Source organism: Rhinatrema bivittatum, chromosome 2 (assembly GCF_901001135.1).
Source record: "Rhinatrema bivittatum chromosome 2, aRhiBiv1.1, whole genome shotgun sequence".
In the NCBI taxonomy this organism is placed as follows: Eukaryota; Metazoa; Chordata; class Amphibia; order Gymnophiona; family Rhinatrematidae; genus Rhinatrema; species Rhinatrema bivittatum.
This window is the reverse complement of record NC_042616.1, coordinates 281,625,844-281,650,533: the sequence shown is the minus strand read 5'-3', so window position 1 is coordinate 281,650,533 and position 24,690 is coordinate 281,625,844. Positions and strand designations below refer to the sequence as shown.

Genomic DNA, 24,690 nt, shown 5'->3' with positions numbered 1-24,690 from the left:
GGGACACGCGTTAGTTCGAGACGGTCGGTGGGCGGCGGGTGGTCGCATGTTAAATCTAGGCCGGGTCCGCAGAGGCGCGCATTCATTCATCCAGGCGGAGGAGCCGGCGGCGAAAGCTGCCGGCTCCGCCTGAATGAATGCGCGCCTGTGCGACCCCTGCGATTCGGCGCTCAAGGCAGTCACAGCATTCATTCACTGCCGGTGGGGGCTGCCGGGGCAGCCCCCACCGGCAGTGAATGAATGCGCGCCTGTGCGACCCCTGCGATTCGGCGCTCAAGGCAGTCACATGCCGTGACGTCACGGCATGTGACTGCCTTGAGCGCCGAATCGCAGGGGTCGCATTCATTCACTGCCGGTGGGGGCTGCCCCGGCAGCCCCCACCGGCAGTGAATGAATGCGCGCCTGTGTGACCCCTGCGATTCGGCGCTCAAGGCAGTCACATGCCGTGACGTCACGGCATGTGACTGCCTTGAGCGCCGAATCGCAGGGGTCGCATTCATTCACTGCCGGTGGGGGCTGCCCCGGCAGCCCCCACCGGCAGTGAATGAATGCGAGCCTGTGCGGACCCGGCCTAGATTTAACACTCGACCACCCGCTGCCCACCGACCGTCTCGAACTAACGCGTGTCCCCCCGCTGCCGCTGCCGCCTGGAACAGGCGCCCACCCGCCCGCGGCCTAGATTTAACACGCGACCACCCGGCTCCCGCCGCCGCCTGGACTCACGCGGCCCTCCGACAGGTATTTAAAAATTTCTATTTTTTTTTCTGACAGGTTTTATGTGTCCCACATCATTACATTTTCTCGATCATCTCTGTATCGCTTTTTTTTTTATTGTGTTTTATTGTTTTTGAGTGTCTTAAGCGGTGTCGATGGATTTGTTACTAGACTCACAGTCCTAACTCCTACTAGGGGGAGGCGGTAAACTAAGACGTTACGCGGCAAAACAGTGCGTTACTAATGAGATAACCTGAGCGCGCGTTACGGTATCGGAGGGGAATAGCTAATTCCTTCATTATACAGCTAATTCGTTCATTTACATGCCGGGTGGGGAAGGGTTACGCGTCTGTTTTAAGAAGCGCTACGGACGCGCGAAACTGGAGACTGTATCGCTGGTTTGCCTTACGCGTCCGAATTGTGCGCAGCGAGCTCGTTACAGACGAGAAATCTTCAAATGAATGTTACTGTATCGAGCTGTTAGATAGATAACTATAATACTGTTGAGGCTGTGTATGTTATGATTTACCTTTATCTTCATTTAAATGTCAAGAAGACATTACATATAATTAAGATGTGTATCTTTAAACATTTGTTGTAGTATTATATAGTCCCACTTAGAAATGCCTCTTATTTTCCACTAACACTCCCTATCAGATTTACACTTTTTTTGCACTTGAGCGTTGTTTACCACATACTTGTGAAGGCAACTTTGTGTTGTCCTTAGTTTACTGTGAACAACACTGGATCTTTAGTCTTAACTTACTCCAGTTCTCTGGCCTTAATCAGAAGATTGAGTTGTTTTTTTTTTTTTTTTTTCTTGTAACAATTTTTTTTTTTTTACCATGTCCTTATACATTTTCGGTGTGTACTTAATTTTTGTTTCTTTCATTCATGCAAATTATGAATATTTGATCATGAACTGTTTGGATGAACTGTTTGTTTCCTTTTCCTTGCCCTGACTGGTCAGTTTCAATCATGCAACTTTTTTGGCATGTTAAATTCTCTTTAAACTTTCACTTTTGGCTGCTCTTACCAGATATAATAGGACATATACTTTGTTCATTTCTTTGACAAACCTGAGCTTAAATGAACCCAATGTCCTGGCTCTTTTGCTGTCATCTTGGCCATCTTTTCCTTGCCTTGGGTTAATGTATTTACATTTATGTTTTATTTCAGATAGCTGTATGTGCCCCCTTAAGACAGTTGGCGCTAAAAATGACCTGTGCCGAGGGATTTCTTCACTTTTTGCCTGTTTTTTTTTTTTTTTTTTGCCTTATGTGATTTGGATATGATTTCCTGATGTTGGTTCTGAGTCATCCTTCCTGGGGTTTCATTTTGTGACCCCTAGTTTTACTGTTTCAATCAAAAAAGGTTCAAAGTTCGTAAATCATCAAAACCTTTCAGGTATCTGAAGGTTTATATCATATCTCCTCTGCACCTCCTCTCTTCCAGGGTATACATATTTAGATCCTTCAGCCTATCCTCATAAGTCTTCCGATATTGAGGACACACCATTTTGGTCATCCTTCTCTGGACCGCCTCCATCCTGTGTCTATCCTTTTTTTGAGATACAGGCTCCAGAACTGAACATAGTATTCCAGGTGAAACCTCACCAAGGACCTGTACAAGGGCATTATCACCTCCTTTATCTTACTGGTTATTTCTCTTTCTATGCAGTCTAGCATTCTTCTGGCTTTAGCTATTTCCTTGTCACATTGCTTTGCCATCTTCAGATTACCAGACACCATCACCCTAAGATCTCTGTAACAGCAACTATGTCCAAGTCTGCTTCTACCATTAAGGCCATGTCCAGACTATGAGCATTTGTGGTCATAGCTTTCCATCTTTTCTCCTTTGGTTTGCTGCTCTTCCTATACACCTTTTCTGCTATTTTGAGCTGATTGATTTTGTTGTTTTCTCCTTCCAATTCCTGTATTGCTTGGGGTGACATGGCAATTTCAGTGGCTACCTCCACCTTTTAGTTTAACTGCATGATAATGTAAACTCTGAATTTCTCGCTTAGCATCCTCTTTCTGGCCAAGGACAAATGCAGATCATCTTTGTAGTATAAACCTTTACTGCTCTATACACGGTCCCAGCCATCAATGTAACCAAAACCACTTGCTTTATACCATGTATTGAGCCAGACATTGAAGTTATCTATCTGGCAGATTCTTTCCTTCCCCTTTCCATGAACAGGTGATATTTCTGAAAAGGCAATGGTCTTTGCCATGTGTCTAATCTTCTTCCCTAGATTTTGGAAATCTATCTGTACTGCAAGGATACCATGTCTAGCAAGATCATTGGTCCCCAGATGGATGATAATATTGATATTGGATTCTGAAACATTCTTCGGTTACTGCATTGACTCTCTGGTAGGTATTTCTATTGGCTGAAGATCCTGGAAGTCATTTAACTGTTATGCTCCCATCAAAATTATTTCCCAAATTGGTTCCTCTGATGACCAGGTCTCCCCGCAAGAATCAGCTTCCTTTTATGATCTTTGATAATGTTGAAGGGTTTCTGGGTACACTGGGTAACTACATTCTTTTCAGACATCATCTCATTTTCCATTTCTGGAGCTTCTTTGTTATCCAGTGCAGAAAAGGTATTATGTAAGGGTAATGGTGGGAAGAGTGGGTGTCTTTATCAAGGGCCTTATTCTACCAGAGCCCACTCAATTGCTTGATTCTCCTGTTCAGTCTACAATTTCCACTTTTAAGCTGTTAAGACTTACATTTAACCACAGGGGTTCCCCAGGGCTCAGCATTGTCAGCTACACTGTTCAATGTTTATTTGCTTCCGTTGTGCCATTTATTGACAGGTCTTGGTTTGATTTATTTTGTATATGCTGATGATATCCAGATTCTGATCCCGATTGAGAAAGATTTAGACACTACTTTTAAACTTATCAAAATGTACTTAGAAATTATTAGACAGCTACTGACACAACTGAAACTTATTTTAAACCTAGATAAAACTGTTTTTATTGTTTTAGATAGGAAAAAGATCTATGAACCAACTTTAAGTCTGAACACTGATAACAAAAATATGAAGATAGAAAATGTAACGAGAAACTTAGGTTTTTATATAGATACAGAATTAAATTGTCAAGCACATATTTCAAAGAAAGTAAAAGAAGGATTTGAAAAACTAATGATGTTGAGACGTCTCAAACCATTGTTATCTCAAAAAAGTTTTAGAATGGTACTACAGGCAATGATACGGGAATAGATTATTGTAATTCGATGCTTCTTGGGCTACCAAAAGTTACACCGTCCCATACAAATTTTGCAGAATACTGCGGCACGTATCCTGACAGGCACAAAAAAGAAGGATTTTGAAGGGTTTGCACTGGCTGCCAATAGAACAGAGAATAATCTTTAAAGTATTATGTATTATTCACAAAATCCTATAAGGAGAAATGTCAGACTGGTTTAATACCACAATAAGATTACACGTACCGCAACTAGAACTGAGATCATCTAATAAGGGTCTACTCACAATTCCGAATATCAGATCAGCCCACTTAAGTGAAGTAAGAGAGCGTGCCATATCAATTGCGGGTCCAAAATATTGGAACAAATTGCCACCGAAACTGAGATTACAGCCAGATAAGAGACAATTTTGGAAAGAACTAAAAACATGGCTGTTCCAGCAAGCATATGCAGATGAGAAATAAGCATAGGAACTGATATATTTTAATGTGTCTTAACTTTTTACTCTTATTATTTTTACTTTTTATCTTTTCTTTGGTAATTTTATAGTTTTAAAAATTTAGATATTTAGATGTATATTTATAATATAATAATTGTATTTTTCCCATTTCCACCTATTTTAAACACTGATTTATTGTGAACCGCTGAGATGGATTCGTCCGTGCAACGGTATATAAAACTGTTTAAATAAATAAATAACATTTTAAATACTGAAATTACACTTGAGGCTATTTTGTTAGCTATTGAAGGTTTGGGCAATGCCATTACCTCCCAGGTCTCTATCCTGGTGGGCAGGAACTTAGCTTTAGGAAATCGTATGCAGTTATTGGAGAATACTTATTCTGAAGTTGGCTCACAAGTTTTGGAGTTAAAAACGAGGTGAAGCAGATTGAAAATATACAGCAGACTTTGGTTATAGATAGTCCTTATGTCTCTAATAAGATGTAGAATATGGAAAATATTTTAAGAAGGAAGAACTTGAGATCTGTTAATTTTTCCAAGATTAATAGCAGTGTCTCCAAGGGAAATGTTTAAGCGATATCTGATGGAATTCCTCCTGTGTCTAGGATTTATTATCTTCCCCCTTTTAAAAAGAAAGGGAGAAGTGAAAGGATTGCAGGAATTATCTCCTATATATGTATACTATACAGGAACCCCGGTATATAAATTCTTTAAATAAATAAAATAAATCTGACCAGTCATTAGATGTCACCACATTACTAGAGATTTCAGACCGTGCTTTAGCCAAGACTTCTACATTTATTTTCTTCTTGGCACTTGATCTGGACAGAGACTGGTTGATAAAACTTTACGTTAGGCATTGTGGTGAAGTTTTTCTATAACAAAGTTGTTTTTTTCCTGACATAGCTAAAGAGACTCCGAAAAACATAAATAGTTTCTTATGTTGCAGCTTAGGGTGTCTCAGTTTGGGGGCATTATTGTTTTTGAAATTTACCTTAAGTGTTATGTAAAGTATAGAGGCATTTCTTATGCTTTTTTTTAGACTAGTCAATTGTCATTTTTTCTAAATGACAAGATTGTCCAAGTTACTTCAGTGCCTTCCGTGTCTTGAACAGCTTTAATTCTTTTCTCTCTGTTTGTTCTTTTTTATATTGCCCCTGGATGGATGCCGCTTCTGGATGATTATTTTATTTTATTTATTTATTTAAAGGCTTTTATATACCGGAGTTCATGCACTTGTGCATACCACTTCGGTTTACACAGAACAAGGAACAGAAAATTACATCAAACAGATTGAACAATTAAACAAATATACAATTACATCCAACAATTGGGTATAAATAACATGGCTAACTTAGTAGGAACTTAGAGTTTGAGGTAAAGGAGAGAAATAGTACCAAGTGGTAACAGAACAATGTAAATGGCTAAATAATAAATATAAATAGTAAATACAAATTCTTATAATAAATACAGGTGTTTACAGATTACAGTCTTCATGAAAAGTTTACATCTACAGAATAGGGTTAAGTAAATAAGAACTGGCGGTTATTTCTATAGGAGTGAAGACTTCAAAAACTGAGGTTACATCTGGATTAAGAGGTATTGGTGTAGCATGCTCAAATATTTAATGATTTGGAATTGTGAGACCAAGGATAAAATTAGGAGTTGTTTGATATGATTATAAAAGCGAGAATGATTCAAGTTCTGGGATGTGGTTCTGAGCTAGACCTTTAAGTGTAGGCTTTTGTAAAGAGCCAGGTCTTGAGTTTCTTTTTGAATGTTCGAGTACACGTTTCGAGGCGAATGTCCGTGGGGAGGGCATTCCAATGAAGGGGGCTGGCAGTCGAGAATGCACGTTTCTTGAGTGAGGACTTGGCTGAAGGTACGTGTAAGGTGCCTAAGTATCTGTTTCTGATTGGTCTTGAAGACTCGTGTAGGCGAAGTGGAAGGCTTAGATCTAGCGACGTTTGTGAATGGATGTTCTTGTGTGTTATAGTTAGCACTTTGAAGATGATTCTGGATCTGATGGTGATCTGATTTTGTGTGGGATCCTCCTCTTATTGTGGACTGGATTAAGGACTGTTAATATCTTTTCTTTTTTTTAAATTTTCTTTGTTGCTCTGTTATCTGTTTCAAATTTTTTTCAATATTATAATATTGTTCTGATGACAGCTATTTTTTGTGATGGGATTAGTCTATACATGAAAGCTGCCATATTTTTTGTATTTATCTTGTGGATAGATAGTTATTTTCTCTGAGGACAAGCAGGATGGTAGCCCTCACACATCGATGAAAACATTTGTCATAGTTTCTAGAACTTTGACTTGTCTCACTGAGCATGTCCAACATGCCACGCATCATTGCAGGGTCCCTCTTCAGTCTCTCTTTTTCTGTAGAACTGCAGCATCATGGTTTGTGAGCCTGCTCTTTTTTGGCCTTTTTGATCAATTTCTGGAAAACTCCCACATTTTCTTTTTTCACTGTAAGTGGTTTTTCTCAACGGTAGGTATCTGTGTTCATCTTCAGGTCCCTCTCTGCCTTGCTTGTAACTTTCTTAGATAATGGTTTTCAATGTTTGTTTGTTGCTAAGTTTCCTTTTGTGGTCAATTCCCCATGGCAGTAGTACTTTTGTGCCTGCCGGCCATCAATTTTGATCTTGCCTCCCTTATATTTTGGCCCATCAAGGCTGCTTCTGGTTTTAAGCAATGCCCTCGGTACCTGAGGACCATGTTCATCACTGATCCTCATGATGAATATGTCCTCTGCCTGAGGACATTGCATGACGTCCAGGGTTACTGCAAATGCACCCAGATGACCCCGAAAGGACATTGCCTTTGACTCGACAAGATGGATTGTATTTTTGGGTAGAAGAAGTCCGAGGCATTGGAATCGAAGGACCATGGAGCCGCACCGATGGACACCGAGCCATCGACATTGGTGGGACCGTCGGCTGATAGAGGCACTGGAGACCGATCATCATTGGGCTCCTCCAGGCCGAGGACATCAAATTCCTTTTCATTGGCCTCAGTTCTGGGGAAAGACTGTGTTGAGCATCGAGGGAAGCCAAAGAAGCATCAGTCTCCGTCAATACATAGTGCCGGGCACAGGGATGTGCGAGCTCATGCTGTGATGCCCCTGAAGTGATCCCGTGGCGAGGAGTGCCAGTCCTCCATTGCTGGGGTTTCGCAACGATCTCCAGTCCAGGTGCAAGCCACCAACCCTTCTCTCGGTTCCGAAGAAGATCTGGTCACCCTTCCTTCTTCCCAGTTGGTGTTGGGATTGGCATTATTTGAGGAGGAGCTCGAGAGGCAGGTACAATCGGCAGTCGAACTGGCAGTGTAGGACATAGGTCTCATGGCACTGATGGCACTGGAGCTGGTACCACCCATCTTGGAGCCACTGTTGGAGTCTCTCTGTGCGCTCCTCTGCGTGTTATCAACTCAGCTGGCATCTGTTCTCGGGTTGGCGTCTGTGCCCATTGGGGCACCGCAGTGTCCTCCTGCTGATGTGGTTGTGGCCGGTTCCTTAGAGGAGGAAGCTCTGCTTAGGCTGGCCAAGATGCCAAGGCCTGTGCTCCCTGTCCAGCCCTGTCTGTGCCTGCACCCCTGGATGAAGGCTGAGTGCCTAGGGCCTCATCCACTGTTCGAGTCAGTGAGGATGAGGGCCCCTTTGACCCCTGGGGGATGACACATCAGAGTCCTCCTCAGATGGCTCTTCTGGTCTCTCCTCTAACCCATCCCCTCCAGAGGAGTGAAGAAGGTCTCCGCCTGAGGATCTAATCTTCCCAGGTTTTGTTCAATTGATGATGAAGCCCTTCCTTTTCAGTTGCTGACAGAGGAGGCTGCCAGGCACAAAGTGTTTGAAATCCTCCAGTTTACAGAGCCTCCTAAGGAGATCATGGATGTCCCAGTGGACAACATCATTAAGGAGTGTTGCTTCCATCAGTCTCAGATGGCTTCGCCCGACATGCCTCACCTCTATTTCAGCCTTCTCCACCAGCCTCGGGAGAATGGCATCTGTAGCATCTCCTTGCCGCACCCTCCGGCATCCCCGGAGCAGCTTTGGCGCGGTGTCCCGCCATGTTGACCTGAGGCCTCCTAGGGTACGCACACGCCTCACGTCTTATAGCAGTGTTGGCGTGAACCTCGGGGGCATCCCCTTGATTGACGTCACTGCTTCCGACTACAAAAGGTTGCCCATTTGCTGGCTCTCGCTGAGTTAGCAACGGATTGGATTTGTTCCGGTCTGAAGCTGCTCTGCTGCTGCTGCTGCTGGAAGCTATCTTCACCCTCCGGGGTTCTATTAACTTGGGTACTCACTCCTCGGGGCCCTTTTGCTTATTTCCAGGTGCCTATCCTGAATCCAGGTACTCGCTCCTCGAGGGCCTGTGTCTATTCTGGTGCCTGCTACCAATTTTTCTACCTGCTCGAACACTACCTATCAGCTACAAAGAGTGAGTACTACTTCTCCCAGTCTGTTCATCTACAGCTCCTCGTTGTCTATCTGCATCGGGCCCTATACCACCATTGTGGAACGGGACTCCTCTGCCGAGGATCAAAGACTGTTGCTACCTATCCTCTCTCTACTGCTTATTGGGAACTCTACTCAGCTACAAGGGAGTGTGTATAACATCTGCCAGTCTGTCTCTCCTGCAGCGCCTCATTGGATATCTGCATCGGGGCCTTATACCACCATTGTGGGACGGGTCTCCTCCGCCGAGGATCACAGACTGTTGCTATCTAATCCACTCTCTACTGCCACCTCTGGTGAACCATACAAGCTGCATAATAACGATATTTTCTCTGTGTTTGTGCATCTGAGTCTAGCCTGGTGCTACAGTTCCCTACGGGGCTCCTCCCCGTGGGAGTCACTATCACTATTGCCCCTAAGAATCCACGAAACACCTCGATATCATAACAAGGAGTTATTGCAGAGGATGTGAGAACACCCTCTCACAGTGCCTTCTGTGAACAAGAAGGCACTTTTTACCTCATCCAGAAGGCTCCTGGGTTCAACAAGCACCAGCTTCCCCACCCATCAATCGGTGGTAGTCTAATCCACTTTCAAGAGAACCAAACATTCTTGGACCTATTCCTTGGTGCCTCTGGGAAAGGATCACAGAACGATGGATGCTCTTGGGAGAGAGGATTTTCATGGAGCTATGATCATTGCCTGCATACCTTCCTACCAGCTCTACATGAATTAGTATTCGCAAGATATCTGGAAGCTGGTGCAGGAGGTGGCCAAGCAGTTGCCTCAGCAGCAGCAGGACACCTTCATGTTGCTGGTGCATAAGGGCCTGGAGTATGGGAAAACAAGAGGTCTGAGTGACCTATGATGTTTTCGAAATGCCATTGAGGGTCTCTGCAGTGGGAATCGGCGCTCGCAGAATGTTATGGCTGTGGGGTTTGGATCTCCGATCAGAGGTACAGGAAAGACTTGCTGACGTGCCATGTACTGAGGAGAATCTCTTTAGAGATAAGGATGCGGTGGCCCAGCTCCAGGACCACCATGAAACTCTCCAACAACTCTATGCCAGTACTTCAGACTTGTCCTCTGCTAGGAGGTTGGCGTGATCGGGGCTGAAGTCTTTCTTTCTTTCACCAGAGGAAGTACTATCTTCCGTCTCCTCGCTCCCGTCGGCAGCATTGGAACTCTGCGGCTGTCCCAGGCTGCAGAGAGCTCCTAAGGCCCAGCTGGTGTCTCAGTCAACTCTAGGGATGGGGTTTTGACTAGGTCATAGGGAGCATAGTCCAGTTACCCACACCCGGGGCGATCGACTTCCGGTCAGGATCAGGCTGTGTTTCTTTGCGAACCAATGGCCCAGTATAACTCGGAATAATGGGTTCTTTCCATTGTTTGTCAAGAGTATCGATTGAACCTATTAGGTGCCCCACAAAATTGTCCTCCGAGTGCATTTTGGGGGCTAGAAGCATATCAAGAGGTACTACTTATGGAATTCTCCTCTCTCTTAATGGCCAGAGCGGTCGAGCCTGTTTCACCAGGGCAAAGAGGGCAGGGATTTTACTGAGGGTAGTTCTTGGTTGAAAAGAAACAGGAAGATTCTGTCCCATCCTAGACCTAAGGGCCTTGAACAGATTTCTCAAAATGTCAAAGTTCAAGATGGTTTCCCTGGGCATCATTATCCCCCTTCCTCGATCTGAAAAGTACACCCACATTGAGTTCTTCCCAAGTTACCGTAAGTATCACAGATGTGTGGAAAACAGCACTTCCGGTATCTGGTGTTGCTGTTTGGGCTCATGTCAGCCCCATGTGTCGTTTAAAAAGTAAATGCCTGGCTGTGGTGGCGGCGCACCTCCAGAGGCTGGGAGTGCATGTTTTCTCTTATCTGGCAATTGGCTGGTCAAGAGCACCTCTCAGACAGGGGCCGTTAAGATCATGGTTTTGACCATCTGGGTGTTGGAGTCACTAGGGTTTGTCATAAACTACCCGAAGTCCCATCTCAGACCATCACCTGGACTTCATAGGAGCCCTGCTAGATGTGGCTCAGGCCAAAGCAGAGACTCAGCAGAGCCAGCAGGTGTCAGCGTGGCACATGTTGAAGTTGTTGGGCCATATGGCCACAATCATTCACAATCGTTCACATAACTCCCTTGGCACAATTGTACATGGGCAAAGTCATGTGTGTGGCGCCAGGCCACACACAACCTTCAGGATTGAATCTGAGTTATCTCACCGCTCCAGAACTTCTTGTCCTGATGGTAGATACTTTCGAATCTGGAAGAGGGGGATTTCATTCCAAAGTCATCCTGCCTAAATTGTCCTAATGGATGTATCCACCCGGGGCTGGGGAGGTCATGTAGATGAGCTCAGCATCCAGGGTCTCTTATCTGCCCAGAAACGATGTTGCCAAATCAATTTCCTGGTGCTCTGGGCGAGCAGGTACGCGGTATGGGCTTTCAGAGATCGGCTGTCCAACAAAGTTGTTCTGATTCAAACTGACAACCAAATGGCGATGTGGTATTTCAACAAGCAGGGAGGTATGAGGTCATACCTCCTGTTTCAGGAGGCGGTCTGGATCTCATCATGGGCCCTGTCCCTTGGGATGGTGCTCAGGGCTATGTACCTGGCCAGACAGACTGAGTCATGCCTTCAGACTCCACCATCCAAGGGCTTGTGGATCGGATCTTCCACCACTTGGGTTGCCCGTACATGGATCTCTTCGCATCCTCTTGCAACAGGAAGGTACGTTGGTTCTGCTCCCTCTACAGGCAGACGGCAAACCAGCTTCAGTCGCTCTTGCCCGGCATTGGGGGGAAGGTCTTTGTATACATATCCTCCCAATTCCCTTAGCTGGAAAGACTCTCTTGAAGCTTCACGAGGACAAGGGTACTATGATCCTCATAGCCCCTTATTGGCCAAGACAGGTATGGTTTGCACTCCTGTGGGAGTTGTCCATTTGGAGGCCAATCAGTCTGGGGACTTCCCCAGATCTCATCATGCAAGATCAGGGCAGGTTGAGATATCCCAACCTCCAGGCCCTGTCACTCACAGCCTGAATGTTGAGGTTAGTTTTGTAACCATTCGATCTTTCAGAAGATGTGTCTTGGATCCTTGTGGCTTCTAGAAAGACTTCCACTAGAAAGTCATATGGACGGAAGTGGAAGAGGTTTCCATATGGTGTGAGCAAAGGCCCTAAATCCATTTCCTGTCCTACACAAAAACTGTTTGATTACCTTCTACACCTATTGGAAGCTGGCTTGAAAACCAACTCCTTTAGAGTTCATCTGAGTTCTATTTGGCACATTCCACTATGACGTAGATGGTACACCCATCTCTGTACAGCCTATAGTTGTACGTTTCATGTGGGGCCTGCTTCAACTGAAGCCTCCCATAAGGCTTCCCACTGTGACTTAATGTGGTGGTAGCTCAGCTGATAAAAGCTCTTTTTGAGCCACTGTGCACCTGTGACCTGAAGTACCTGACTTGGAAGGTCATATTTTTGGTGGTGGTCATCTCAGCGTGTAGGGTCAGAGAGCTGCAAGCCATAGTGACTTATGCACCTTACACTAAGTTTTATCATGACAGGGTGGTCATGCATATGCACCCTAAGGGGTCGATTTTAAAAGGAGCGCGCACATGTCCATGTGTGCATGGTTCCCAGCGCACACACATCGCCACGCCGATTTTATAACATGCGAGCGCCAGTGCCTGCATGTTATAAAATCCGATGGCCATGCGCACATGCGCGCTGGATTTTAAAATCCATGCGTGCATCTACGAGTGGCCCATGACTCGTTCGCATGGGGGGGGGGGGGATTTTATAATCTACGTGCAGCGTCGTGATCGACCGGTTCCCAGTTCCCTCCCAGTCCACTCCAATTACGGAGTGAACTTTCCTATCCCTAACCCTACTCGTCCTACCTCTTCCCTTCTCCACCCCGACCCCTTTTTTTTTTGTTTTGCAACTTACTTCAATCCGAATCATGAAGTAAGTTGTGCACGCCGGCCGACTGCTGGTGCGCGAGTCATTGGGACAGCGCAAAATGACACTGTCCTGGCCTGCCCCTTTTGCAGGGCCTAGCACATCAGGGTGCAACAGGGGTTACACACGAGACCGGGCCTGTTCTAAAATGCGCACAAGTGCGTGCAAGGCCTGGCCACGCGTGTAACTCCTGTTTTTTATATACATGGCCCTTTTAAAATCAGGTCGTTGGTTCCTGTCAAAAGTAGTGATGGACTTCCATCTTTACCAGTCCATAATTCTGCCAACATTCTATCCCAGGCCCCATTTGCACCAAGGGAACGAGTCCTGCAAGAGAGCCTTAGCCTTCTATCTGGAGCAGACAGAAGCCCAAAGTCTTTTCACCCAACATTTTGTTTCTTTTGATAGAAATATGATGGGCATTGCCATTGTCAAACAGACACTATTGAATTTGCTAGCAGATTGCATCTCCTCCTGTTATGCCCAGGTGGGACTGCATCTTGGAGGCCATGTCAATGCTCATTCTGTCCGAGCCATAGCAGTGTTGGTGGCCCACTTGTGAGCAGTTCTCATGGAGGACATTTGCAAAGCTGCGACATGGAGTTCTCTCCACACAATCACATCTCACTATCGTTTTTGGATAGGTTTGGTTAATTTGTACTTTGGAATCTGTTTGAGGTGTAGATCCCAACTCTCTTACTCCTAGTGCCCATTCTTCCCCTTTTTAACACCACCACCAATGTTGTTGTTCCTGTTGGCACCTGGCTGGGTGTTTGTTGGTCCCCTTTTATGTTGGGGGACAGCCTGTAGCTAGGGATTCACCCATGTGTGAGGATGACCATCCTGCTTGTGCTTGGAGAAAGCAGAGTTGCTTACCTGTAATAGGTGTTCTCCGAAGACAGCAGGATATTAGTCCTCACGAAACCCTTCCACCATCCCTTGGAGTTGGATTTCTCCTGTTTTTTGATTTATACTTAATTCTATGTTATAAGACTGAAGAGGGAACCTGCATGGACGCGTGTTATAGGGCTTGCTGGACATGTTCAGTGTTGCAAATCAAAGTTCTAGAAACTTTGACATAAGTTTTTCCGTGTCGGGGTTCCATTTGATGATGACACCCATGTGGGAGGACTAACATCCTGCTGTCCTCTGAGAACACCTGTTACATGTAAGCAACTCTGTTTTATCCAAGTTTCTTTTTTTGCATCCAGAAAAAAAATGCCATAATTTTTACATAATCTTCTCTCTGTGTTTTCCCAATGTTTAAACCCACAGTTATTGCACCCACTGTGTTTCAAATAAATATTTGTCCCCCTTCCAGGCTATACACAGAGAGTGGGATAAAGTGCTAGATGCATCAATCACTTTATTCATTGAGATTTCAGTGAAAAATTGTGTAATTGTAAGCAGGGACCCTCAGGGTACTGCCCTGGCCCCTCTAGTGTGTATGAAATGATGAGGCAACAACAATGGAATCACGTAAGGCGTATTACACAACTAATTTGTTTAAGCAGGCATTCAAATTAGATATCTAGGTTGGCAACATGGTAGATATTGTGTGGAAGTGAGTTTCGTATGGCTGGCTGAGATATTTTGAGGCAATGCTGTATTTATTTATTTGCTTTTCTTTTTTTTTTTTTCTTTCTATACCGACATTCAGCCATGGGTATCACATTGGTGTACATGGGAACTTGTGTGATAGTATGACAACAGGTCAGATTATCTTTACATTGAAACGTTATTTTTAACAGTACTATCTCTATATTGTAACATAAACAAGGTAATATTAACTTTAACTTTACTTTGTAATATTATTATTAATAATGTTGTCTCAACATTGTGACATTGTATAACATACACAGGAACATCAATAAGGTTGCAAGTATTCATATATTGTGCACATTCATATTACTCTGAATATGCAGGAGTTTGTTTTTGTATTGTTTTTATGATGTACCCCACCACGAATGATACATGATGTGTGTGGGTTATAAATTTAAAACCAACAAACAAAATAAATAAAACAAGTTAACCACGTTCATTGCTCGCCTTGTGTGGCAGGTCAGATAAACCTAAATCAAAATTCTAACACCATCTAAGATTTATATCGCCTGAATTTCAGCTTTTTTTTTTTAGAAGTCCTTACTATTTGAAGCCCTAGTAAGGTATGTCTTGCCTCTCTGTGACTTCTACTCTCAGCACTGCCTGTTGCAATCTTCCTGGTTAGAAAGCCTGTGCTGGTAGTTTATGTACAGTAGTCATCAAAGGCATTTGGCTCATGAGTGACAGGTGTCTGCTAGGTATCTCTCATTAGTTAGCAAGTTCATAGACACAAATTTGATTGGCATCTTATGAGCAGGCCTTCCAGATACTTGATTAGATATCACAAAGTTGCTGTCATATCCTGATTGGGTCTGCGAATCTGGGAGATGCCTTGTAACATCAGCAATCCATGGTCAAGCCTTTTAATTGGTTACAGTTCTTTTCCAATCTGACTGGTTGGCAAGGATATTCTGCCCATGAAGTCAGCTCAGTATTGCACCTTATTTGATAGAAAAAATATGCATCTGTGATTAGCCATATAGAGTCTTCCTGTAATGTGCTGAGCTTTGTGTATCAAAGGTCCAGCTTGTCAGTGCCTCCTGCTGGTAACGCACATCATGCTTTTCTTTTGGCATGGTATTTAAAGTAATTACATTCAGAACTATCTTACTGTTCATGTATTCTCCCCCTCCTTCCTGACTCTCTTCTTACTGTGGTTTTCTGTTTCTGCTAAGGCAGGAAAACTGCTGCTAGCTAAAAATAAACAGAGGAAAAAAAAAATCCCTCTTTTGTGTGTTAAATCCTATATAAAAAGTGACTAATGTATCTAAGACTGACTGCTCCTGACAATTAACACGATCACATCTCTAGAAAATAATTTATATTGTGTCATTAAATTTTAGCATCATTCCTGAGAAGTGATATCTTGGAAAGGTTGTGGCAGGATAAGAAGGGTTATGTGCAATACTGGTAGAAACTCATTTGGTTTACATTTCCCTCTCAGGGTTGTTATTAGAGTTTTATTCAGGGAAATTAGTTATTTCTACCCCAGAGGCTGGTATCTTACAAAAAAAAGTCAACTGTTCTTCATTATTCAGAATGCAGCTTTGTATTCCTGGCAAACAGAGTACCTGACATTTTGCTGTAGCAGTTTCTCTCTCAGATTCTTTTGTTAGAATGGCTATTGAATCAACGGAGCCTTTTTTTGTGTACATTTTTAATTCTATAAATATAATTATTTCATTCTGTTTTCTTGTACTTTGAAATACTATTGTAAACTTGCCTTGAACACTAAAGTAATGAAAGGGTGGTCTTAAATAAAAGATGCTGATGTTCATTTGTGTGATGTACTACTTGGGGTGTCTCAATGAGAAGAGCTTAAGAAGTTTCAGAGTCAGATGGTGAATGAACATACAAAAGACTGCAGAGCCATTAGGCATTTACCATAAGCCAATTTGAAGAGTTATATTTTTGAGTCTGTTCCAAAAGATTGCCAGATTAATGGCCTCTTGGATTTCTGGGGTTATATTATTTGACTGAAAAGGGTGTTTATATTTTATTGAAAGTGTAATCATTTTCATATGAGGCAACAAGTTTTGAATCATATTGCAAATACATAAAGGAAAAATTTTCAATGAAATCACATTATATCAAAATAAAGTCTTCAATCAAGGGGGGGGGGGGAGGGTACAAAGCCAAGGTAACACAAAAAAGGAAAAATAAGTAAAACTGAGAAAATATACATGTAGATATTATTTATTTTCAGAACCTCAGAGATCTTAAGTATTTAGTATTAACAGCTTTATCTACAAGAGATGTATCGAAATGAGCTGGTACAGTAAAACTAAATTTATTCCCTTAGAATGTAGTAATATAATTACATGGGAACTTTAAAAAGAAAGATGCACCCAGAGCTTACACACGCTGTTTATAGTACAAGAAGGTTTTCCTTCTCTTCTGGGTTTCTCTGGCAAAATCAGAGAAAATGTGAATTTTCTGACCATAGAATTTCTCACTCCTATACTTTAAAATATTGTTTCAGGACCAAATTTTTGTCAGCATCTAAGGCAAATGATACAATAATTGTGGATTGTGTTGATATAATATTGTTAGAGCTTTGGAGAAAATCAGAGACATCTACACTTTTGAATGAAGTTAAAACATCAGATGTTATGGCGGCTTGAACGGTAGTGCTGGCTACTGCTCTTGCTGAGGATTTCAACAAATACCTGTTTTGGTTTTTTTTCAAAGACCGGGCTGTTTTTCTTCTAAATATGCCGCATAAACGCAAAGGGAAGGTTCGGGTGTACCCAGCGGAGCCCGTTAATATCCCTGAGCAAAGGTTAATCTCCCAGTACACCGTGCCGATACAGGCAATGCTGGGGTTAAGCCCCATTGACGGCGAGAGTAGAGGAGACTCACTGTCGTCGGGGGATGTTACACTGTCCCCACCGGACCCCAGACCACCTCCATCAGCTTCCTCACCGGGTTCCTCCGTGGATGCAGAGGCGGGGGATGGTATTGCCGTCGCCTGACGCCTTGGGTTGGCTGGGATCGTCTGAGTCAACCCGGAAGTGTTTTCTGCTTCGGGAGCCTCGGTGCTCTTGGACCCCGGGAGTGAAGGGGCGGCTGGTGGTGTCGGTTCATTCGCGGGAGAGGAGAGAGCAGCGAGAGGAGATCCTGAAGTATTAAATCTGCAGCCTGAGGAATTATCTAAACCAGAAGTGGTTACAATGGACTCCCTAAGGGAGATTATGGCAGGTATGTCGAAACTGCTACGGGAATAAACGCTTTGGGTGGGCAGTTTGGAAAGAAAATGGACTCTGTAATACAAGAGAATTGTTTAGTTCTGCAACAGCAGACACAAGCTATGGAATCAACTATAATCTGATATAAAAAATTTACAGGAGTCCACTGGAGGGCTTTCCCGTGAAAATTCCACCATATCACGTAGACTGGAAGCAGTTGAAAATTACTTGAGACATTTGAATATAAGAATTCTGAATATTCCCAAGATTTTGGGTGAATTACCCCTGATTACATTAAAAAGATACTTTAAAGAGGTTTTAAAACTCCCAGAAGAAAAAATACCTCCACTTAAGAAGATAAGCTTTCTGGCTCAGAAAGCAGTTAATGTGCAAAAGATGGGAGATATAAAACCAGATTTTCTTAATCTGACCCAATATCTTGAAAATTCAGATCTGGAAGTAGTAGATAGAGCTGTATTATTTGTATCATGCTATTCAGAACAAGATTTTGCCTTCATAATGAAGGCATATTTCAAAAATTTGAATGCTCTGTTTCATGGTCAAACCATTCGACTGTATCTGGATCTAACAAGACGTAAAGAGTTCTTATTATTAAAATCCGAAGTAATTGCAATTGGGGCGAAATTTCTGCTTTGCTACCCATGTCGTTGTATTGTAAAGATGTCAAATACTTTTGTTTCTTTATTCTGGAACACCTGAAACAATTCCTAGTTAGTAGAAGGCAGAGTACTGCCATAGGTTAATATCTGGGGGGAAAATGATAACTGTGCCGGTTCCGCCTATCTTTGTTTCTGAAATAATAAGACTAATCGGAGAAAATTCTTTTTCACTCAACGCACAATAAATCTCTGGAATTTGTTACCAGAGGATGTGGTTAGTGCAGTTAGTGTAGCTGGGTTCAAAAAAGGTTTGGATAAGTTCTTGGAAGAGAAGTCCATTAACTGCTATTAATCAAGTTTACTTAGGGAATAGTCACTGCTATTGATTGCATCAGTAGCATGGGATCTTCTAGGTGTTTGGGTAATTGCCAGGTTCTTGTGGCCTGGTTTGGCCTCTGTTGGAAACAGGATGCTGGGCTTGATGGACCCTTGGTCTGACCCAGCATGGCAATTTCTTATGTTCTTATGTTCTAATATATATATATATATATATATACTGGCAATCTTCTCTAATGTTAGAAAATACTCTCTAGTTTTTCTTTTTGAGGTTGAAGAGTAATGTTAAGGGGGCATGATTGAAATGCATTCCCTTCTTTCTATCGATTTTGATTATGTTACTTTAAAAATATAAATTCTTGTTACTACTTTAACCATGTTTAATACAAAGTGTATTCTTTGTTTAATTATTGTAAAGATTCATAAATAAATAATAAAAAAAACAAACATCATATGTTCCCTCATTACTAGCAAAGTCCTTCTTCATAACTGGTAAATAATAGCATTTAGAGACTATTAATTCCTTATCAGATGCAAATTGCAATACTTCACAAATATACTTCTTGAATAATTCCCTAGGTGCTAATAAGGTTGTTAAATTTTCTTAAGACAAGATTAAGTTTCTAGCCCTAATTGTATTTTCCAACAAATCACATGTATTATGTAGTATCAGACTATCTTTGATATTGGCAACACTAGTGGATTGTAAAGTAGTGACAGTATTAGCTATAGCAAACATCTGAGACTCAACAGAATCCATTCTGTTCTCTAATTCAGACAATTTAGATGAGGTCGCCGAGGGGAAAAAAAGAGAAAACTGAGATATAGTCTGAGCCAAAGATGGCTCAGTTTGCGAGACAACTTTCCAGATGTCTCTAAGGGTGATATTTACAGGCTCAGACAAGTTCCTCCCAGATTTTGCATGGGTAAAACTGCTGCAGGTACCAGGATTCTGATTGTACATCTTCCAGAGATCCTACTGTCCACCATAAGTGGAGAAGAATCAAGGCCTCCCCTCTGTTGCATTAACTGGAGACACTTCTGCCACTTGATTTTCCACTGGGGCATCCAAGATCTTAAGGATATCTGAGTCCACTTTCAGAGACCCAGCTAATTTATTTGTGTTATGAGCATATGCATATGCAGAATTAGTGGCCCCCAGTAAAGCTGACTGAGGTGGTGGAGGGGCAGATATGGATCCAGATTTTAGAGAAACTTCTAGTGTCTCTGGACTAGGGAATTCCTCACCTGAGCACCAGACCGTTGTAATAATAAGTCCAATGGACCTCTTACCGGTGTCTATGCACTCCCGGGCCCCACAGTCTTTCCTTTTCTCTTCTTCCCCATAGATAGGCTCTGGAACAAAAAAACTAATCTAGGGATGCGTCTCTGACTTGCGGCTTCGGCTGCACGCTGGTGGCTGCGCCCCACAGGGCACTGTACTTTGTAGTCCTGTCACCTCGGGGTGACATCACTGCAACCCTCCCTTGAGGGTTCTTCAATCTCTGCTGGAAAAACCGCATCGTCGGGACAGCTGGTATGCCTTTCACAGTCCCCTTGAAGATGGCATAGAATTTCATTGGAAGTCTATGTAATGAGTAGAGAGATATGGGAACAGAAGAAGAAAGGGTAGAAGATCCAAGCTGCAGCATTCTGGATGAGTTGTAGAGGACAAATAGAGTCAGGGAGACCAACATAAAGGTTATCATAGCAAAGTAGAGAGAAAATATGATATAGAAGAAGATAGAGTAGAACGTGACAGAGAAGCAAATTTTGTAGACAAGGTAGAAAGAGAGATCAAGGCAGAGATTGTAATTGTGAGGCAAGAGGGAATTTGCTGAGATAATGGCTATAGTGAAAATTTTAGAAAAATTAGTAAGAAGAAAAGTTAAATCTGAAGAGAACATTTGATGGAATTAGATGTAGACTGTCAGAAGCTGGGAAGTAAAAGACTTCTGTATTAGTTGAGTTCTAGGATTGATAAAAAGGGCATCAGCACATCCAGGAAGATCCATCAACCAAGAAGAGATCAAAGGAGATGGGTGGGAGAATGATAGATTTGAGTGTTGTCATCAGACATGGCAAGAGCAGCCAAATGAATATATGGTCCTTCAGTATTCAGTATAGGTTTAGAAAAGGAGTAGGTCCAGGACACAGCCCTAGGGACACTAACATCTAGTGAGAAGCAGTAAGAATAATTGTTAGTAAGATAGGGGGAAAACCACTCTTCAGCTGAACCAAAGAAACTGAGTGAGAGCGGAATGGAAAACAATATCTGATGAACAGCAGTTTTCCCATTTCATGAAATATGTCATTTCTCATAATAAATTGTCTTCCTTTTGTTTTGTAGTGACTCATCATTTTGCTACCATTTGTCAGATTCTGTCCATTGATGTTATCTGTTAAAACTACACTATAGCTTTTCTGCTATTTGGGTTACCATTCTCTTCTGTTGATGCATTTTTATAACTGTGATTCAGTAGAATTGAAGCCAAAGCAGTATTTATAACGGAGCTGAACAGGTAAAAAGGATTCTGAATTGGTGCAGCAATAAACTATAGGATAGTGTAAAATACTTGTGACAGCACCTGTTGTCATTGTCTTTGGGTCTACCACTTCTACCACCTATTCCCTTGAACCAAAGACCAGTCAGTTCTTTAACACAGTGGTCCCCAACCCTGTCCTGAGGGCCCACCAGCCAGTCATGTTTTCAGGGTATCCACAATGAACATATGTGAGAAAATTTGCATGCATTGCTCCATAACATGCAAATTTTCTCTCACGCATATTCATTGTGGATATGCTGAAAACCCGACTGGCTGGTGGGCCCCCAGGACAGGGTTAGGGACCACTGCTTTAACAAGTCTACATCACTGACTGAATTTCCCATTTTTTCCTACTCAGTTCACAGGTTTAAACAGTCCCACCCTGTCACCTGCAGACCCAGCCAACTAAACCCTTTATCTCTTTGGCTGTTCACTTTACAATTAAAATAACATTCTTTACTGTACCCAAGTTCAGACACATTACCACCTCCCCTCACAGTGCCCAGATTCTACCCCATCAGACTTCTACCATCTATTTCCTTTGCTTCTTTTTCTCCCATAATCTTCCTTGCTTTTTCTGTCACTCTCTTTTTACATCAGAGTAAAAAGGTATGGTTGGAGTCTCACCACACGCTTCTCTGGACTTCATCCTGAGAGCCCCATTGGTTTTTGTCAAGTAATGCATATTAAGAGTTGTAGTTTCCTATTTCTCTGACACTTTATCTACACTATCATGGAATTCTCCATCAGCAAGAAGTCATGAATTAGTCATAACACTTGAGTGACATAATCTGATGGTGGTGACATGGATCTAGCACTCAGAGCTCAGTAAAGTCCTTTCTCCGAGGACAAGCAGGATGGCAGTCCTCACACATGGGTGACATATTCCGATGGAATCCAGCCTGTAAAACTTATATCAAAGTTTCTAGAACTTTGACTAAGACTCTCTGAGCATGTTCCGGCATGCAATATACCATGTATCCACGTGGGGTCCCGCCCATTCTCTTTTTGTTTGCAGAGCCGATGCCGGTGCCCGGGGTGCCATCAATGCCCCAACAGGCACCGTTGCCTCCTCCTCTCTGTGCCATCCCCATCGTGTGTTCCTCCGAGGAAGAAGAGCCTTCAATGTCTGAAGCACTGCTGAGGCCTTTGGTTCCACAGCCAGCATTGCCCGGTTTGGGTCCAGGTCCTTCGGGGCTATCGATAGTGTCAGTGCCCAGGCCACGGGCCCTGGGAAGGGTCCCACTACTGGCATCTCTGGGCGATCTTAGTGATAATGATGCCCCTTATGACCTGTGGGGGGGATGATACCTCATAGTCTTCCTCTGATGATCCCGGTGGCCTGCCCTTGGACCTGTCTTCTCCGGAGGAAGGGTGCCAGTCCCTATCTGAAGATTTGATCTTTGCTGGTTTTGTGTGGGCCATTGCAGAAGCCATTCTGTTTCAGCTTCTAATGGAAGAGGATGCCAGACACATGATTCTGGGGGTCCTCCAATTTTGGACATCCCAAAGGAGGTGGTGATTGTTCCTGTCCATGAAATATTCAAGGAGTTGCTCCTTAGAATTTAGGAACACCCCATCTCCGGTCAATAAGAAGGCTGATGTACTTAGTCCAGTACTGTACAGGTTTTGAGGAGGATCAACTCCCACACCAGTCAGTTGTGGTGGAGCCTGCTCTCAAGAGGGCCAAGTGTTCTCACACCCATGCTTTTCAGGGCGCCCTGCTGATTGCCTGTATCACCTCCTACCAGCTATATTTGACATAGTATACTCATAACCTCTGGAAACAGATCCAGCATATGGCTGTGCACCTGCCCCAACAGCAGCAGGATGCTTTCTTGATGGCCTTCCAGCAGGGTCTTGAAGGTGGCAAGCATGAAGTGTGTTCCATTTATGATGCCTTTGAGATGGTGGCAAGGGTGTGGCCATGGGCATTGGTGCCCACAGGGTGGCCTGGCTCCGGGCTTCAGATCTCCACCCAGAGATGCAGGAGAGGCTCATGGGCATGCCATGTACCAGCGAGAATCTCTTTGGGGACAAGGTGAGGGATGCTGTGGCTCAGTTAAAGGATCATAATGAGATCCTCCAGTATCTCTCAGCCAGTGCTTCGGATCCGCCATCATCGGCCAAGAGGCCCTCCCGACAGGGTCTAAGGAGGCCCTTCTACTGTCAGAGGAAATACTATCCTACTTCTTGCACCTGATCGTAGTGAGTGAGCTCTAAGGGCCACCCCAGGCAGTAACGGGCCCTCAAACCTCAGCCAGCCCCCCAGCCAAGCCCTGCCATGGGGTTTTAACTGGTTGCGAGGGCGCATAAGCCAGCCGCCCGTACCCTTGATGCAAGACCCTCCGATTGGAGGATGACTACAGTTCTTTGCGGACCTTTGGGCCCAGTGTCACCTCAGACCAGTGGGTTCTGTCCATTATTTGTCAGGGGTACAGGCTGAACTTTCTGGGTGTCCCTCTGGACTCCCCCTCCCCCCCATGCACTTCCTCAGGATATGCTTTTGGAGGAGCTCTCCACCCTCATAATAGCAAGGTCCGTTGAGCCCATTCCACTGAAGCAGTGGGTTCAGGGATTCTACTCTTGATATTTTCTGATTCCAAAGAGAAGTAAGGGACTCAGTCCTATTCTAGACCTGAGAGCCTTGAACAAATTTCTAAGAAGAGAAAAGTTCAAGATGGTGTTAATCTCGAAGAGAAACCAGATTAACAATGGTCTCTCTGGGCTCCCTGATTCCCCTCTTGCAAAGAGGTGAGTGGCTATGCTCCCTCCGATCTAAGACATGTACACTCACATAGAGATCTTCCACGATCGCAGGAAGTATCTACGGTTTGTGGTGGGCGGGCGACACTTCCAGTACAGGGTGTTGCCATTTGGACTGGCCCCGGCCCCACACGTCTTTACCAAATGTCTGGCTATGGTGAGTGCGCACCTCCGCAGGCTGGGAGTGCAGGTGTTTCCCTACCTGGATGATTGGCTGGTCAAGAGCACTACCCAGGCGGGAGCAGTACGATCCCTGCGCTTGACTATTCGGGTGTTGGACTCTCTGGGGTTTATCATCAAAGTCCCATCTTGACCCGTCGCCTCAATTGGGCTTCATTGGTGCACTGTTGGATGCAGCTTGGGCCAGAGCTTTTCTTTCCTGCGATCTGGCACTCATGCTGGTGTCCATGGTGGGAGTGGTTCAACGGAGCCAGCAGATTTCGGCTCACAGCATGTTGAGACTTCTGGGTCATGTGGCTGCGACTGTCCATGTTCACTCTCTTACAAGTGCACAGAGCTCAGTGGATCTTGCGATCACAGTAGCAGCAGGCCACTTAGGTCCTACATGTGCCCATCCGCATTACTCTGTCTCTCCAGGACTCCTTGTCTTGGTGGGGAGTATTTCCAATTTGGAGCAGGGGGTACCTTTTCAAAATCCCCATGGCCAAATTGTACTCACCACGCATGCGTCCAACCTGGGGTGCCCATGTGGAAGAACTCCGCACCCAAAGCCTGTGGTCTGCCCAGGAAGCTCAGTATCAAATCAACTTCTTGGAGCTCCGCGTGGTC

General features: G+C 43.9%; 1 protein-coding gene across 7 annotated transcripts in view; it reads left to right on the top strand.

The window, feature by feature from the left end:
- The window catches only part of TPK1 (thiamin pyrophosphokinase 1), an 831,917-nt gene that overhangs the window by 59,164 nt on the left and 748,063 nt on the right, over window positions 1-24,690 (top strand). The window contains exon 1 of one of the 7 annotated variants that reach the window (XM_029589575.1): window positions 14,532-14,556. The exons of the other annotated variants lie outside the window; for them this stretch is intronic. Within the exon in view, the coding sequence (XP_029445435.1) occupies window positions 14,547-14,556 (10 nt within the window). The 5' untranslated portion in view covers window positions 14,532-14,546. Of the gene's footprint in view, window positions 1-14,531; window positions 14,557-24,690 lie in introns of those variants that run through there. 7 annotated transcript variants of the gene reach the window in all.